Source organism: Nelusetta ayraudi, unplaced genomic scaffold (assembly GCF_046127955.1).
Source record: "Nelusetta ayraudi isolate G7.1 ecotype Tasmania unplaced genomic scaffold, CSIRO-AGI_Nayr_v1 ptg000071l, whole genome shotgun sequence".
NCBI lineage: Eukaryota > Metazoa > Chordata > Actinopteri > Tetraodontiformes > Monacanthidae > Nelusetta > Nelusetta ayraudi.
The window spans coordinates 3,163,440-3,182,401 of record NW_027466121.1 but is presented as its reverse complement, the minus strand read 5'-3'; the positions used below and the strand labels follow the sequence as shown (position 1 = coordinate 3,182,401).

At 42.7% G+C, this 18,962-nt stretch overlaps 1 protein-coding gene across 6 annotated transcripts in view; it reads right to left on the bottom strand.

The window, feature by feature from the left end:
- kiaa1549la (KIAA1549-like a) overlaps positions 1-18,962 on the bottom strand; it is an 89,785-nt gene that overhangs the window by 34,911 nt on the left and 35,912 nt on the right. For 5 of the 6 annotated variants that reach the window (XM_076042774.1, XM_076042773.1, XM_076042770.1 and 2 more), the window contains exons 6-13: positions 17,434-17,656; positions 13,764-13,897; positions 12,724-12,892; positions 8,289-8,348; positions 7,106-7,266; positions 4,487-4,658; positions 2,521-2,681; positions 564-602 (exon numbers count right to left, since the gene is read on the bottom strand). In XM_076042774.1, coding sequence (XP_075898889.1) covers positions 564-602; positions 2,521-2,681; positions 4,487-4,658; positions 7,106-7,266; positions 8,289-8,348; positions 12,724-12,892; positions 13,764-13,897; positions 17,434-17,656 — 1,119 coding nt within the window. The remainder of the gene's footprint in view (positions 1-563; positions 603-2,520; positions 2,682-4,486; positions 4,659-7,105; positions 7,267-8,288; positions 8,349-12,723; positions 12,893-13,763; positions 13,898-17,433; positions 17,657-18,962) is intronic. The other variant, XM_076042772.1, reaches the window with a different exon arrangement.

The window sequence follows — 18,962 nt, the reverse complement described above, 5'->3', positions numbered from 1 at the left end:
GCTTGAAGGAGAGAGGAACTGGCACACAGGCAGTCTGGGCTGGTGACACAAGCCTGAGTCACTCACTCGCGGATGCTGCAGCACAAAAATAGACTCTGGTTCGGTTGTGCAGGTGTTTCGGTGACTCAATATTGCGAGACAAAGGCAGAACTCAGCTGGTACCTGTTTGCATTGGCCTCTCTATGTTAATTCAGCCCATTGATTCGAACCGAAGAGACAAAGCTTTTATTCAGAGCGTGCAAATGTTGCACCCCCCCACCCCCCAACACACACACACACACACACACACACACACACACTTCCTTCCTGGCTGGCCTCTCTCTCCGTATTGATCTCTCGTAGGCCGCTGGAGATGGTGTTTGCAGCACGAAACGCCCCATGCAAGATTTTTCTCTTTTTTTTTTCCTTCTTCTTTTTCTTTTTTTTACCCAGCAACAGCCACAGGCAGCAACACACAAAAATAAACAGCCAACAACAATGGCGATTGGGCAGAGTTTGATGCACACAGCCGTCCAGCCGCTAAGTCATTCATGAATGTGCCTGGCCGGAGCCTTAGAGAATACCTGGTGGTGATAACTGCCCTCCCTTCGATAGGAGGAGGTCTAGACGGGGAGAGAGTCAGAGGGACAAGGTCAGGGAGGAGTTAGTGATGTCATAAATAAAACAGGACAGAAACAAGGCAGACAGGGTAGGACACGGTGCAGGACAGTTTGGTGCGGTACAGTAGGGCGTCACAGGATACATAGACACACTGATAAAACAGGATAAAGGCTTTAAAGGGAGGGGGGGGGTTAGTAAGTGCACATGAACCTCTGCCTCTCCGTCAGCAGAAATATTTGTGTTTCCAAGGGGACACCTATCAGTGACGGACCTGCATCCGACAAAAGAATTCTGCTAAAAAAAAAAATGCAAGCGGTTTCGATTTGTTTTAACCGGATTTGGATGAATAACATTAAACAGTATTCAGGTGTAGGCAGCCAGGTCCATCACTGATAACGGTCCCCCTGGAAACACGACATGGTAACACAGTTCTGGTAACAGAAAGAGACCCTTCAGATTTAGGATCGTGTCCAGCATAATTTTAGCGAATGTTAGCATGTTAGCATGTCCAGTTATTGAAATTTTCAAACAATCCCAATTTCTTTTGGCTCCTATTCGATGGTGAAGTTTTACAATCTGAATCACTGCTGTCAGATGTAACTTTTATGCAAAATATGTTTTACTCTTTGCTATTTTGTCTATTCACTAATATTTTTGCATTGAAACCACAAAATGTGTAAAATTATTTATTTTTCTCTTGCTTGTCTCCTTGCTTTGTCAAAGGCATAAGTGCAGACACTACAAAAAAAAAAGATTGACTGGCAATACCCAAAGATGTTTTATATTAACACAGTGTGCGGTTAGAAGTTCAACACACCATTGTATAAACAGCATCAGGATAAATTTGATAAAATTGTCAGAAAGGGGCCTCTTAGGCTGCAGAACTCAGATCCTCTTACGTCATTTTCCAGCGCCATACACAACCCAGAGCAGCATACTGGGTTTGTTTTTTTGAAATCAGTCCACAGAATGCCTCAGGAACATCAGAAACATTGCGCGGACATTTGTGAAGCAAGTTCTGCTTCTGCTGCTCAGAGTGAGGGAGGAAAAAAAAAAAAAGTGGTCAAGTCTTTGATTTTTCTTTGATCTGGAGACAAAAATATTCTCTCTGTTGATTTATTCATTGCTCCAGGGTGCCCGGTATCAAAAGTTTGTGTGCAAATGTTGATCTAAGATCACACTGTATCCAGAGCAGGATTAATTGGACGGTTTTATCAAAGTGTGGCAGGACATGTTTCTGCGGATAAAGGCTCATCATCACGGGATCTGATGCGAAACACACTTTGAGAGAGACGATTCTGAGCAGCGCTGAGTCACAATCGCAAGTCCACTCTGAGCAAATGAGGCTGCCAGCATGTTGCTTGTTTGCCACTTGACTGACCGCAGCTCCACGGGCGTCTGTTGTGCTGGCATTGTGTGTTACACAATGTCCAAGTACACTGTTCGACCCGACTGGAGCAGCTGGGAGCGATTTCATCGCTGCCATCATTTAAAACCATTGATTTTTATTTAATCTCAGATGAGTTAATGTTCAGTGAGCGCCATTATTGTGAAAGGGTCAACGTCACCCTAAGGTTCGCTTCCAATTCACTTAGCCTGTTCCATTTCATCTTGGCCGATTAGTCTTTGCTGCATGCTTGATTAGCAATGACTGTGGAAAGGGGGGTTGGGGGGGGGGGGCGGGGGGGTTGTGCAGTAAGAAAATGAATGGGTGAGCTCCACCCCTGCAGGGTTGCATTATTCTGACGAGAGGGAGCGACTTCAACCCAAAATGCTTCTTCTGAATTCTTATAAACCGTTTTTAAAAACCAAATTCTGATGTTTAATTTGCAATTCGGAAGCCACGAAGAAATAAAAACGATGTTGAAATGAAAGAAGTTGAAGCGAGGATGTGGAAAACAAACAAGGTGAAGGAGTTACCTTGGAGCGCGCTTTGAACGTCCTGAAGGGGCCCGTTTTGAAGATGACCCTGTTCCTCTGGCAAAAGATGAAGGCGACCATCCCAATCACCACCAGCAGCAGGAAGAGAGGCGTCAGAACAGCCATGATCCACAGGTTATCCGGAGGCGTCTTCACCACAGCTGAAAGTAGACCAGGTGTCATTTAGAGCAGACCCCGCGGGGAAAAAAATAGTCGAAATGAAAACGAAAAAAAAATCACTCTCACACCGTTTTATTTGTTAAATCTAAATTAGCAAAAAAAAAAAGATGCTTTTAAGTATAGTTTGCTACCTTGTGGCCTTATTTTAAATGCCGTGTAGTAAGAGCAGCAGTAGAGGACACACACCTAGTTGTTCAATAATGAATCCAAATCTTGACATTATGTAACGGTCTTAAAAGCTGAATTTATCAATAACGTATGAGATCTCAGAAGATGTCTTGATTTTGCTGCATTAGGGTGAGACGGGGCCATGAGTCTCAGGCATATCTGGGTTAACTCCCCTGTAGCTGTGCAAATTAAATAAATAAACACATGAATAAATAAATGATGCACACCAGTGCGTTGCGCCCAAAAAAGCCAGTAGGCGTGTTTTTTACCTCCAAAAAAATACTATTAATGTATCTAAAGAAGAAACGATGCAGTGGTTCTCCTTCTTGTTCAAAAAAAAATACTTTAAAGGACCACATTGAAAAAAAATGTTTTTCTACTAGTAAATCGTCCCCCAAAAAAGACAAAAAAAATCAAATATGCTGATGATATGTTGTTCTTTCAGTTTGAATTACTCACACTCTTTGTTACCACTGAGCATTGAACAAAACGAACTGCACGACGCCGCACTCAGTTTCGGGTTGAGCACGGAGGAGCTGCCATGGTGATTGGCCGGCCTCCAGTTTGGTAATTACAGATTGCAGGGAGATGCGCGGGGTGAAAGTCGAGAGGGAAGCACTGTCCCCTCTGTCGACTGAAGCCTGGCCACTGATCTCCGACAGACATTACAACAAACATTAGCGCACGCTAACAACCGCTTCCAGCCGGGAGCCTCGAGCCAAGCGCTGATTTTGAAAGACTTTGGTTATTTCTTTTTTTTTATTATTATTTTGTATCGCTGCCCTAAAGCACTGCTGATTTTATAGGGGAATTATAGAAATTATGGAGATTTATGGAAAACCCCGATGCAGTAAACTGAGACTGTCACGCTTCAGTTCAGCAGATAAACCCCTGAAGAGCAGTTCAACCGGGACTCTTCTGAGGGGTTTGTGTGTCGCAGCAGCAGCTGCCGCTGAATAGAAAGTGCAGAACCATATGAGCATGGATATGATTAATTACTGAAACAACAAAAAAAGAATTCATAATAACTATATAAACATTTCAATGGAAAAACAGAGAACTGACACTGTGCACAGTTTCTTTTCAACTCATTAAGTCTCGACTGAATGCAGGTGAAGTTTTACCACGAGAACATAAATGATTCACGTCAAAAGTCATAACACCTGTGTGTGTGTGTGTGTGTGTGTGTGAGGGGGAGAGATTAAGGTGAAATATGTCTTACAGTTGAAAAGAAAGAACATATAGTCTGACATTTCTGACACCCTTTTACCTCCATTTTGACTGCCGGGTCAAATTGACCCGAACAGTATCTATGTAATATAAACATGCAGGGGGTGGTTGCAAATATGTGAGAAAAAACATTTTCATATTATATGTCGTTTACACTAATTAAGGCAAGCAGAAGAAGTTTCATACTGAGAAAATATTTTTAACTGTATTTCCCAGATCCTCAAACTTTAAAACGGGTCAATTTGACCCGTAACATAACAGGAGTGTTAAGTACACAGCAATCTTAACCTCATGTTTGTTGTCTTCCCTCTACAATCCCAGTTCGCACTCCGCTGCAATCGCTCGCATACAACTGTAGCATGACACCTCACTAGAAGAGCAAGCTTACGTTCAGCCTGCACTTGCACAAAGTAGCCCAGGGTCAGAGCCATGGTCTGGGAGTCCAGGCTGCTGAGGGTCTTGGCAGCGTTGGTGCCGCTCAGCGGCGCTCCGTTCTTCTGGACGTAGTAGGTCATCTCTGCTGGGTTCTTGGGACCAGGAAGACGCCTCATACTGACCATCTGAAGATGACAGTCAGTGGTCACAATCAAGCAGCTAGTGGTCTGGCTGTGTCTTAATACATATATATATAAATAAATACATACATACATATATACATGTATTTATATATAAGTACATACGTATATGCATTTATACATGAATACATCCATATGTATATACATATCTGTATTGTGCATATACATATGTGTATTTATATAAATACATGTATATACACAAATACATATATATACACACACACATACATACCTATGCACATATACATATATATGCGTGTACATATATATATATATATATATATATATATATATATATATATATATATATACACACACACACACACAAAGCAACATTGCAAGATTTGTATTGTATATACATACACACACATATATATATATAGATATATATATGTGTGTATATATGTATATATATAAGTATATATATATATGTGTGTATATATATATATATAGATATATATATGTGTGTATATATGTATATATATAAGTATATATATATATATATGTGTGTATATATAGATATATAGATATATATATGTGTGTATATATGTATATATATAAGTATATATATATATATATATATATGTGTGTATATATATATATAGATATATATATGTGTGTATATATGTATATATAAGTATATATATATATGTGTGTATATATATATATATATAGATATATATATGTGTGTATATATGTATATATATAAGTATATATATATATGTGTGTATATATATATATATATATAGATATATATATGTGTGTATATATGTATATATATAAGTATATATATATATATATATATGTGTATATATAGATATATAGATATATATATGTGTGTATATATGTATATATATAAGTATATATATATATATGTGTGTATATATATATATATATATATATATATATATATATATATATATATATACATATATACATATATATATATATATATATATATATACACAATACAAATCTTGTAATGTTGCTTTGTTGCTTTGTGGATGTATTTGTTAAAGGTCAACACAACAAGTTTCATCTCCTGCCAGATTAGATTTTGAAATTGTCCATCTCTCCTGACCGAGGCATTCAAAGACCCTGCCGTGTCGCGCAATGGTCCGTCACATTTACGAAACCGGCGCCGCCTCAAATGACCGCAAAGAGTCGTCAACCTGCGAGATAACTGCACTCGGGCAAAAGACACTCAAGGATAACTGAGTCATTTGAAATCTCAATTTCCTTTCATCGCACATCGCACACAATTTTCTTCCCTCTAATTTGGCAAACACATCACAGGGTTTAATCAAGTTCTGGTAATTTGATTTTGTCATAAAAAAAAAAAGAAAAAAAGATGGGGCAGTGCGTGGCATTACAGGCTGGTTGATTCCTCCTCACACTGCGAAAAAAAATCACCCCCTCCTCCTCCCATATCTGGAGCCTCTCCTCCCCCGTCTCCTGCTCCTGCTTCCATAAAATTAGTCATCTGCGACTTCCCATAAAACCACAAGGGTGTAAAAGGCGTAAAGCCCAAGAGGAGTCAATCGCCGTCTTAATTTGCGCAGCATGGAACAGTAAGCAGAAAGGGGACGAAACATCCACAACATATGACCTGTCAACTGTGCCAAAAATACAGCCTGTCCTAAATCTACGTGGAGCGCTCAATGCGAGCAGAAACGCTGACGCTGCATGCTTTGAAATGGCCTGTGCCTTAAATCAAACGCATGTGATTTGCACGCACGTTTCTCATCGTTTTTACAATCGAGTTGTCATTCGGGTGAGACGGGCGGTGCTGTGGCTTAAACAGCTCAAAGCAAGAAGGTCGTGCCCTCGATGCCTGGTCCTTTGGTCATTCCTGTATGGAATTTGCAGTGGAGGAGGAGGAGGATAACAGCAAATATTCCAAAGCAGCAGAGAACAGTGGCCTCATTTGTCTTTAAATGCAATGTAAAGTGTATATATGCAGTATATATAGAATCTTAATCTGCATTATTTGATGTACTGACAAAAAAAAATTAAGTAAAAAAAAAAAAAGCACTAAGCCAATCGTTGATTAATGACTTCAAATAGGATGGCAAATGTTCTCGAGCGGTGGATTTTAGACTTAGGAAAAATAAGAAACTTTTATTTTGCCCAAAATAATGGAATAATGGTCCACCTGATGTGAACCTGTGAATGTCAGTTGTTCACAGCAGCCAGTTTGCAGGGGGTAATGACATTACCACAAAATCTGTGGCGGTACTTTCATGCGTGCAGGGCTCGCTAACGCGCGCAACCAGGCCAATGATCCTTGTAAACATCACACCTGCTAACAACATCTGCACGTTTGACGCAGCGGTGGGTGGCGGCGGCGACATGAGCGTTCAGCCACGAGCACGCTCATCGCGTCGTTGGAGCCCGCTAAAGCGGGTGAGAAAAAATGCGTTCACACGTGCCTGCACGGTGTATCCTCCCACGTTGGTGGCCCGGCGAGCTCGGGCCGTCCGAGGGCCCTGGCGACCCGCGACCAGGAAGAGCTCGGCCAGCCGCTGCTCCATCAGGCTGGCGAAGCTCTGGTAGTTGGCCTCCAAGGAGGAGCTGTCGACGTCCTGGATCACTGTTGAGGACAGGCGACAATGAACAGAGGTGGGATTTAGAGGGGGTCGAGGATGGGGAGCCTACGATACGCATTGCTGCCACGCTAGAAAAAAAAACAGGGCCCAGTATCACGTTATAACATGAAACTATCACGATTTCACATGACAATTTTTTACGTTATAACGCGATACTATCAAGTTATTTCCTGATCATTTTCACGTTTTTTTGTGAAAGTTTCACGTTATAAAGTAAAAAAAAAAAAAAATCTCGTAAAAATGTGAAACTATCACGTTATGTCGTGATATTCTTCACGTTATAACATGATACTACCACGCAATGTTCCCATTTTTACGGGAGAATTATCATGAAAGAACATGACAGTATCACCTTATAAAAGGAAAATCATCACGTAAAAACGCAATAGTTTCACGTTGTAACGTGATACTGAGCCCTGTTTTTTTTTTTTCTGGCAGCAATGCACTTCCGTAGGAGGGGACGATTGAAGGAATAGAAAAAGAAGGAGGGTGAAGAGAGAACATTTTCGTTCTTTTGGGGGGAAAGTATGAAGGAGTGATGAGGATGGCGAACAACAGTCGGGGGAAGGAGTGGGACGCTGGGAGGGACTGGATGAGCATCCCTGCTATTTTAAAGCTGCTCATTCAGAAACCTCAATTATAGCAACAATGACGCACATCTCCTGCTGAAATGAACACACGCACGTACGCGCGCACACACACACACACACACACACACACACACACTGGGGCATCAGTCACACACATGATGTGATGTGATGTGAAGTGATCTCTATTTTCTGCCCCAGTCAGGGAGCTGTGAATTATACATCAATGGGTTTTTCGCAGGGAAAAGTAAAAGGGCCAAAAGACATTGGGAGCGCGGAGCACCAACAGCGTTGGGCTGAGGGATCAGTGCGGCTCGAGATAAGGCCCCGGTCGGTCACCCGGCGGCAACTTTCGTTTTGTTTTTGTTTTCTGTTTTTTTTGTCCGTGCACACACGAGCGGAAAGCAGCAGAGGTTTACCTGTTATCACCCAGTACTTCTTTGTCGCCATCGACGTGTTGAGATTGTGGTATTCAAGGGCTGCAGGGAAGAGCAGACAGAGAGGGTTTGTTAAACTTGACTCTGAGATAGATAGATAGATAGATAGATAGATAGATAGATAGATAGATAGATAGTCCTCTGACGATGCTTCTGCTGGGACAACAGCGCAAGTCGAGTGATGAATTATTATTTGTTTGCCTTTCTCCCTGCATGAATGTATCCTTCAATGTGATGAATCATATTATACATCATATTAGACAAACCAGTCTGTCTATTTCAGCCAATTTTGTCACGGAAGGCAGCTGCTCCGATATTTTGTCACGGACAATTTGAAACACTGCCAGGTTCATTTTTCACTAATGAGACCTTATAAAAGATGAACTATCAAATGTATGAATGTTGCGTTTTTTTTGATTTTGTTCGTTTTTTTAAGCGCTCATCACCATCATTTTCATTCCCTCATCTTTTACTCCCACCAAAACAACTGATAATGATATTCCAACGGTCCAATTTAATGCAAGCTGTTGTCTAATGGCTCATTAAAATGCCAATTTATGAATAATATAACACAGACAAACACTCTGCTTTAATATTTATGAATTAGTGGCCGGCCTGTACAAAATGACAAGCTTGAAATTGGATAAATTGTCCAAATGGATTCAGATACAGACTCTGTTTGGTATGAAACACGATCTGATGGATGACATGTTGTTTTTGGACAATTACAGAATCAGAAGCCACCCGCACAGCTCGAGACTGGCATGTGATGTAGGTGACTGTACAAAAAGAACTTCCACTTGGAGACTTGAGAGTGATTCTAAATGCAGTCTCCGTAGTGTTGCACTCATTTTTGCCCAAGATCTTTGGGCAAAGGTCTTTTTTTTCCACCGCTGTACGTTAACAAAAACACTGTTTAAAGTCAGATAAATGTGCAAAGTCCAGTCCATCAAAGTCTGCATCATTATAAAGGCACCTGGGTTAGCACATCACTCTTAGGTCTCTGTCGCAGAGAATATGATCGGACCGTCAGTGGGCTTCGTGGTGAAGTGTAACCCAGTCGGCTGAACTCTTTGTGAACTCAGAGTTGGTTGTCGTGTACGTCACTAGCTTGCTTTGACAGCCTGTCCACCACCAGACAGTGGCGCGTGGGGCTTTGACTGAGCCACCGAACCAAGCGATAACGCCAGTATTTCATTGAGTCTACTGTCTGTCTGGGATCCTGTAGTGTCAGGACAGCCCCGTCTCCCTCCACAAGTCCAGGGGGCAGTATGGAGCAGGAGGGTGAAGAAATAGTCAGCCAAAAAAAAGCTGAATAACTTCAATTAGTTGATTTAAGTGAATGAATAAAATCCTACTGTTTGCAAGGTAGATAAGCGCAGACTCACTTTTGGGGTGTAAGAAAACTCTACTTTTATTTTTTGTTTATCAGCAGCTTTCTCCTTCGCACCTGCCTCATTACCTGTTTCCCTGTCAGCCAATTTATTCCTTCCATTGCCGGTGACTGTCTGCTTCTGTCTCTATCAGCTCGCCGTCCCCTCAGTCTGTTGACCTCTCCGGGTCCCAATCATCTGTCAACCTATCTTTCTTTATTTCCCATCTGCCCGCTTCACCATCTGTCTCTACGGCTGTCTCCGAGCCGACTGTCTGCGAGCGACGAGCGATCGGCTCCAGTCGGTGGATGGGCGGTTAATACCAGCCGGTGTCTGCCACCACCGCCGTCACCGCCTCGTTCCATTAAAGCAAACACGCTCACGCATGATGAGTTCGTCCGCAGCTGGAACAACCTTGCTGAAAACGATTTAGATGAATTGGGCGCCATTGTTAAAGGGATAGTTTTGGCAACATTTTTTGGCAAATTCGCCTATTGCTATAATTCCCGCAGTCATGGTAGAAGGTAGATTCCGTTTCACTATCAGTGCCTGATGTTCAGATATCAGGGGCTTGGAGCAGAGACACACAGTCTAAAACAAAAAAACACAATCCAACACTCTTGTGGCACTCTTGTGGACAAGCGGTGACCTGCAACATTCACCACGCGACGAAATAATAATAATGTAACATTACGAGACTGAGGTGTTTTCAATGCGAATGCAAAGCCGGAGCTGCATTCCAGGTGTACCTGGTGTTTGGTGCAGCTACAACAATACAATACGTTTGTTGAGAAGAAGTTCACGTCTGATCATGATAGACATTGTGGTGGATAGTGAAGATGATTTCTTTACCGGCCGAGACCCAGGCTGTTTTGATCAGCCTGGGTCTCGGTGATCCTGTGCGGTCACTGCAACCCCACCCCCCCCAACTGCACCGAGACATGACTGGACAAGTCACGGGAGTGTCTGTGTTTGTTTACGGCTATTCTTACACTGCCCATTAATCTTCATCTTTCCACCTTCCCCAAGCAATTTTCTGAGTGTTGCGCCATTAGTGTGAGGGAAACTGTTTTAAGGGGGACCTGCAGGGATTTTTTTAGAAAAAAAAATTTGATGCCAAGTGGGTTTGGATGTGACCATTTGACATGTGATGTTAAAAGCCCTTCGGGTGTTGAGAGCCCGCGCTAATACATCCTAATCTAATCCCAACAGGCTAAAATTAGCTCATTCTGAGGGCACATGCAACGGACTGCCTTTGGTGTGATTCAGATGATAGGAGCTGTACAGCTGTTGGCCCTTTAGAAAATCTCACAGATGTCAGAGTCAGAGTGGAATACACCCAGAGCTGAGGCGACGTATTTTATTCATTTATATTTTTGTCTGTGTTCTTCCTATTAGTCACGCAGCAGTTTTGGATACAGTCGGAAAATTTGTCTAACAGGTACAGAAGGTCGGTGGTGTCCAGAGGTTTCAATGTAAAATTGCATTGAGGTTTCTTAGTCTCCAGAACTGATATATATAGTTGCACAGTGCAAAGGGCAGAAGGTTCAGGTTGTAGTTGTAATTTTCTGAGGCCTGATGTCACATTTTACTATGTCAAGCCTTTGCTTATCTGGAGGCTGTGAATACATCATTATAGGTCCTGTATCTTACCCCAGTCTCCCATGGCGCAGCCTCCCTAAGTTTGAGAACCACTGTCCTAATGCCATGCAAGTCTATGGGGTCAAAAGTCAACTTTGTCCTAGAGACATGGGGCCACTTGCAGGTTCATAGGGTTCCCTCAAGACACAGCCACGTCAAATTTGGGGCTTCTAGCATCAAATTTTTTCTTCCAAGGTGGGGGCGTGACAGAGAAAGTTTGAGAACCACTGCTCTACATGAATCAGGTCAAACATCCGGCAAGTCATGATTTATTTATTGTTCTGCATTGGACCTCAGTGTTAAGAGCATTTGCTCTGTGCTTACAAAGAACAACTGTGAAATCAACACGTATAAGAGCGACTCACGTATATTAAATGTAGTGAAGTGAATTGAACGCTTAAAGTTGTCCAGTTCTGCAGTTTGAACAAGCAGATGGGTTCAGTTCTGTCCTTTTCAGCTGGTCCAAATCTCTCTTTTCCTCCTTTGTAAATATTTAAAACTCTTCCACTGCACTGCTGGCCCTCCTGCGTCTTACCTCCCACCTCTGTCTGAGGAGCGCCTTAAGTCTAAAACAAAGCTTGGCAAGCACACTTTCTTCGGAATCGAGATCCTTTCTGTACACTTGTTCCCTGCCTGGTGCCTGGGAGATAACAGACCACACGGAGCAGGGATTCGGGCACAGTTCTGACTCTTGTGTTTCCAAATCAATCTTTGGAGCCGGAGGGGGAAACACTGACGTTTGCTGAGAAAACTGCATTCCACATGCCACAGCGCATTACTGTGGTGTCTTCTCTGAAAAATATGCAGCAACTACAGCAAGAAGATTTGTTTTTTTTAAACAAAGAGAGCCTTTTAATATTCTTAATCTGAATCTAAAAATCACTTTTATAATAAACGTAACCTGATTTTATTTGGTGGCTTTTTGAGTGTTGTTGTCGTAAGCAAAACCTAATATAAACACGAGCCCTGTTTTCCAATGCACTTTAAGACCATTCAATAGAAACACCTGCAAAAAAGGGAATTGTACTTTGTCAAAATTTTAGAAATATCACTTTTACTTTTAAACTGTAATGGAAACGCAGCTATTGTTGCCTTAGAGATACATCAACCAAATGAGCCCAATAGGTATAATAGACATTTCTGTCCAAGTTCTGGATGGGTCAATGCCAGCCAAGTATCCGAATTTGGACTGTCTTCGCTTTTATTTGAAGGATAACAGACAAGCTGAAGGTGAGGGACGAGCACCGACATCCACTCCTCAAGCGCTCGAATAAAGCACGAACAAAAGGCCATTCCGCTTAATGTGCCCTACCGCATTCTATTTCCGTGTGGTCAGTGCACATCACGAAGTTTGAAGCGTATTTCCCGAATGAAAAAAAAATCTTTATTGAGGTTTGACTTACGCTCGGCGATGACCAGAGGTGGGTAGAAGAGGAAGTATCCCACGAGCTCTGCCGTCAGCTGGTTGAGGAGGCCGCTGGAGATGGTCCCGTTGAGGAGCACGTCCTGGTTCTTCACCACATACACCAGAGACACTGACGGAGAGCCTTCGTCCTGGGACACACTCTGAATCTACACACACACACACACACACACACACACACACACACACACGGCACTGTCTTAATATTTAATCGGAATCACCTCAATTTCATGGTACAATATAACTCTATATCTCGCGACTCTTCATTTATGGCCACAGACTGCGACGAGCGCATCCATAATTCAGCCGTTCATTCAGGGATATCCAACACTATCATACCAAAAGTCCTGGACGCCCATGAAGAATGCATGGCCAGACACAATATGACTCTTTGAACGAACAACCTTCTTTTTTTTTTTTCATTCTATAATAGGACTCGTGGTGCCACTCTGGACGTAGTGCGTCTGAGTCACCATAGTAAAGTGGCTGACGAGACGAGAGACCAGGAATTCCCATCACATTCCTGAATGAGTGTTAATATTTCAGAGGATGAATTATAAATGGGCCCTGTACATCGGCCCCTCGCCTGCTGAGACCTACTTATTACGATCGCAATGCTCGCTGCATCAATATGCGGCAGTGACGAAGAGTACCTTGACAGCCGGAGTGCAGGAGTAGGAAATAAATACCAAATGAGAAGGAAGCTGAGAACAATGAATGCAAGGTCTGGACCTTTATGACAAAGGAAGAAGAATGGGGGCTCATGAGATGTAAAGATGTGAGGCCGCTGCGCTCACTTTTTTCCAGCGGGCGCCTCATTCTGTTCGACCATTTCCGCCTTTATCAACAGTCGTTTTTGTGTTAATTAGCGCTATAACACAGCGTCCCCGTGGCCGCACGCTTCCAAATTCTTGACATTTATAATTCACATTAGCCTGATTAGCATGCAGCGTGCAAATGTGACACACTTGGCTGCCTTCATTGTGCCCTATAAATAGCGTCCTAGAGGCCATATTGTACCTCCACAGTCAGTTTACTGTAGGTCTCCAGCACTTTGTCCTGAGCCTCGTCAAAGGCGTTCTCCAGCCGCCGCTCCAACATCTGGACAAAGCTGCAGGAGTAGATGTGGTCCGTTGGGCCGACGAACCGCAACACTGTGTGGGGGGGGAAATAAAACAGTTATTTAACAATGTTTTCAACTTCACTGTATTTCAAAAATAAAACAACTGCCATTCAAACATACAATTCAGTATTTTTACCATTGCATTATATATATTTTGTTGTTTAGTGGAGTTTAAAAAAAAAAAGGGGGTTTGATCATTTCCATACACATATATAACTTTGAACGTACTTCTAGACACCACAATCTCAAACCTTATCAAATTGTGCATGGAAAAATGTAATTTAATATTGCTGCCGTGATTGTATCTATTAATATTGTGTGAGCGAATATATGACACTGAATGTGGTCCCCCTTTCTTCCTTTTTACGAGGATGATTTTTTTTTCAAGAGACTAATTAAGCCAATACTGTCAATTCACATATTTAAGATTCTGTGAATTTGTTTGGCTGTATTCCTGAATGCATTGAAACAGCCTTGAAACATTTTGAAGGCAGTTATGCTGTTTTGGTCTTTCTGCCAAAAACAGCAGAAAGACAACTTCCACCTGCCAACTATTAACAAACACAATCTTCTTAATGTTTTTTTTATATGTACATATATATGTATATTTATGTGTGTGAGTGAGTGTGCGCGTACATATCTTAAAAAAAAAAAATAAAACCTTGTTCATTTAAACTGTGCTTCAGTTCAGACGAATAGCTGAATAAAATAGAAAAGATAATAACTTTATTGATCCCAAATTAGGAAACTACGCTGTCGCAGCATTAAAAACTGTCCCAAAAAAACCCCACACTATTCAGTAATTACGGTAATGACTGGAAACGGTCAAATCAATCTATACACAACAAACAAACAGATTCTCCAATAACGCCACACTGTTCAGGAATTAAAGGCAACATCTTCAGTTTAAATGCGTCCATTTTAAACAATCACGAATAATAACAATAAGCTGGTGTCGGGACTCCACACTGAAGGCAGAGACGACTCCAGGCACTCGGGAACAATCAGCATCACGCGGCTCTATCTGGAGTGCCTATCTCGGGCTGCGTTTCGGGTATTAACGAGCGGCGCACCGGAGACGGATGCTGGCCGATAAAGGAGAAGAGGAGCGGGATGATCGCTCCGCGGAGGACGAGATCGGCGGGTGGGGTGGATTTCTCCGAGACGCCAGTCTCCTCGTGGGAAGAGAGCGGGGGTGAACCAACACCGAGTCGGGCAGATTAGGGATAACCTTGTTAATGCTGTCTCTGTGCTTTGACCACAGTGGCCCTGCCTTCCCTCACTCTCTCTCTCTCTCTCCCCCTCTGTCCTCGCACTGCAATAGGAGCGTCGGAAGCATAATCTGACCTAAATACAAAAAAATGTTGTTGTTTTTTTCATTTTTTCCCCTCTCATCGCCCGCAACCTAACGCAGACACACCCGACCGGCGCTGACCCACTTGGTAGTCTTATGCAAACTGGATGGCGAACAAGCGTTCCAGCAATGAGGCCTTGGTTTGGATTTTTTTGTTTGTTTGTTTCTTTCTTTCTTTCTTTCATTCCAAGCACCCACTCCACGTGCAGCTGCGCGCCGACGTGCAAAGTGTTTACCGCAGTGTCGCCCGACAAGCTGCACAACATGTCGCTTGAGGCAAGGGCACGCGTATTTGTGGTAATGGTTTATTACCGTTTATCAGAGCTCCTCTATCAAAGGAGCGCACGTCCCACTGTGATTGTAGCGGTAAAGATGTATTTACTGCCAACTGAATGCCCCCTCACGCACTGTTTAATTACAGATTCAGAGGAGCGGCTGTAATAAAGTGGACAGAAATGCAAATTTGAGGCCGTTCTGTTTAGTTAGCCCGTTGTGTGCACTGTATCTGTATGTAATTGTGTTTATTAAAAATACAAAAAAAAAAAGAAGAGCTGTCTGATGCTGCCGTAAACAAGGCATTTGTTTGAGAGCGTCAGATGAAGCAGGACCTTTTGGAACGGACAAGAAAAAAACAAAAAACTTTCTTTGGCAAATATTTGATGAGAATAATTGTGATTGAGTGAAATTTTATGGGTGTCCGAAAACTTTTTTCTACAACTGCACATATGCCATAGATAGATAGATAGACAGATAGATAGATAGATAGATAGATAGATAGATAGGTAGACAGATAGGTAGATAGATAGATCGATAGATAGGTCGATAGGTTGATAGATAGATAGATAGATAGATAGATAGATAGATAGATAGATAGATAGATGGATAGATGGATAGATAGATAGATAGCATTATAAAAATATGTTCTGTTATAATGCTGAGAATATTTAACCAAATCAAACACTGGCACATCCAAAAAAAAGTCATGTATTTTCACTCTGTGCATACACCAAATTTATAAATGACATTTAACTTCCCACATTTGCCTACTCTACTACTGTTCCTGCCAGTCGTTTGTGCACAGTGTGTGTGTGTGTGTGTGTGTGTGTGTGTGTGTGTGTGTGTGTGTGTGTGTGTGTGTGTGTGCGTGTGTGTGTGTGCGTGTCTGTGGGAGTTTGCGAGTGTGCGTTTCGTTAAGAGGCTTAAGAGGCCGACTAAATGAATGGACCAATTTTCCTTTGCTCCGCAATCACTTGGGTTTGTATGGGATTTAGGGTATCAGAGAAGAGTAAAGGAGAGCAGACATGTAATCAGAATTTTCTAATTTGGTCTCTGCTCCACTCGTCCCCTGTGTCTCCCTCCTGCGCCGCTCCCGCTGCTTTCCCTTTCAGTCGGCCCTCCCCTCACGTGTTCCCCGCCCTCGTCCTCCTCCACCGGCGTAACTCTGTTGTTTTTCACCCCTCTGCTAGGGGGGTGTGACACTGGAAAATTTTTCAGCGATCCGTACTCAGTAATTAGAGAGCCAGTATCCTTCGTACCCGTTGTGCCAGGAGTAGCAGTAGCACTTTAACATTTTATTACTAATGAGTGAGGATTGCACTCCATTTTCTTTCCCCGCTCTGCTATGAACTGCTCCTAAAATGCTGCCCCCACCTGGTGAGACGAGGGAGAGCAAAGCGATGAAGGGGAGGAGCAAATGTGCAACACAGGATGTGAAAGGATTCTTTGGCCTAGACAAGTATTGATCTCATCACACTAATATCGATCTGATACCAATACCAACATTGGGTTATCATTATCGATATCTGGATTAATCCGCCCACCTACTACTTTTGATTTTCACAACATTGCGTCATTTTGATATCACACTTTGACTCAAAGCTAGTGCTGGGTATCTTTAAAAAAAAAAATTCAACGCAATGCCAATTTCGACAATACCTTGCTTCCGATACTGCTTCTTGAACGCTATCGTTCGTTTTGATACCAGATGTTTTAAAAGCCAACAAAAACACGCTGCCATTACAGAAAAACCAATCGCCAGCAACTTTTGATGACAAATGGTAATTGGCTTGCAGATGCTGCAATTTACTTTTCTTGGATATCTGAATTTGGCGCCAAAAAACTGAGAAATTTTCCCAGATTCTTTACGGTGAGTTCGGTACCCAGCCCTACCCCAAAAGCACCGTCCCTTCACGTTGCCCATCGGCTTCGCTCACCTGTTTTCAGTTGCAGGTGGATGCTCGGCACAGGCACCCACATCTCCACGGGAACCAGGACCGCCTTGACCAGCGGGGTGTGCTGCCGGATGTCCGACAGCAGCCTGTCGAAGCCGTAAACACTCAGGGCCTCCACCACCAAGGAGGCGACGTAGACAGTTTTGCTGCTGGTCACGTAGTAACCCAGCGTCACGTTGTGTGGGCCGCAGTCTTCGCGCTCCACCTGACGAGACAGACGGAGGGAGCAGAGGGAGAGGGAGAGAAAATAAAACATTCACGCCGTACCCTTGATTTTTCACTGCGTCTACATTTGTTGCATTTGTTGGTTTTTTTTTTGTATGCTGGAGGCAGTGGAGGCAGCCCCCCCCCCCCCCCCCCAAAAAAAAAATTGTGTGTTCTCGTTTCAAAGAACACAGGCTGCAGAGGACAAAAAAAAATAAAAGGAAAACAAAAGCGAACAGACAGGAAGTTGGTGTTGTGGGGTTCAGCGTTCTCGGAGGACTCTGTTGGGAATGAGGTGGGAGCCACACGCCTCTGACATGTGTGGTTTTAGTGCGATAGGTTGGGAACACAAAAGCGGCGCGCTAAGAATAGCGATAATCCCCCCCCCCCCTTTTTTTTTTTTTGACTCCCTTTCAAGTTAAATCTTCCTCGAGGGCCTGTTTTTTTGGGTTGGAGCCTTTCAAACATCCGCAAATCTCACTAAATTTGTCCTGGAAGGACGCACACGCGAGGCAGCACAGACAGCGGTGAGTCAACGCCTGCTTTTCCGGAACGAAACGCCGCCCACCTTCCTCCACCTCGAGCAGCTGTGGCCGATGCTACAGCCTTCCATCGGGCTTCCTCTCTTCTCCTCAACACAGAGTCACGTATGGAGACGTATGCAGATCCATGTACGTACAGAGACGCTCGGAGCTTCTTGTCCTCTTTTCTTTCTCCCCCCCACCCTTGTCATCGTTCAGCGATTCTTCATTTGCGTGTAAATGGACCGTAACCAGCCCACTCATCAAACAGGATTGGTTTCAATTGTGCGCAGCAAAGTAGACTTGAATTCTAAAAAAAAAGAAAGGCACATTTGGGGATTACAGTGCATTTTTTATATATATATTTTATGTATGTGTTTGTTTGTTTGCGTGTTTGTTTCTTTACAAATGGGTTTTATATCTTTGTGTTTTTGGGATCCAAATTTGGCTCCCACAAATCCTGGGACGAAAGGATTTTCAAACTACTGCTTTGAATCAAATGCAATTTAATTTGATTTTATCAAATTTAATAAGTTGTTCTGCATTTAAATTTTCATTTATTTTTTTCTGGCTTAAAGGCCAAATGTCTGACATCAAGGCATCGACTGCCATAAACTGAATTAGAAAATAGATTTCAACGATTTTGGTTTCAATCTGAAGTCGCAACTGTGCTATTTACTTGGTTATTAACTTAATTACCAAGAGCCACTAACAGGAATTCCATTATGTGTAGGCATAATTCAATAAGTATCCTGATGATGGAAAAAAAACTCTTGTACCTTAATT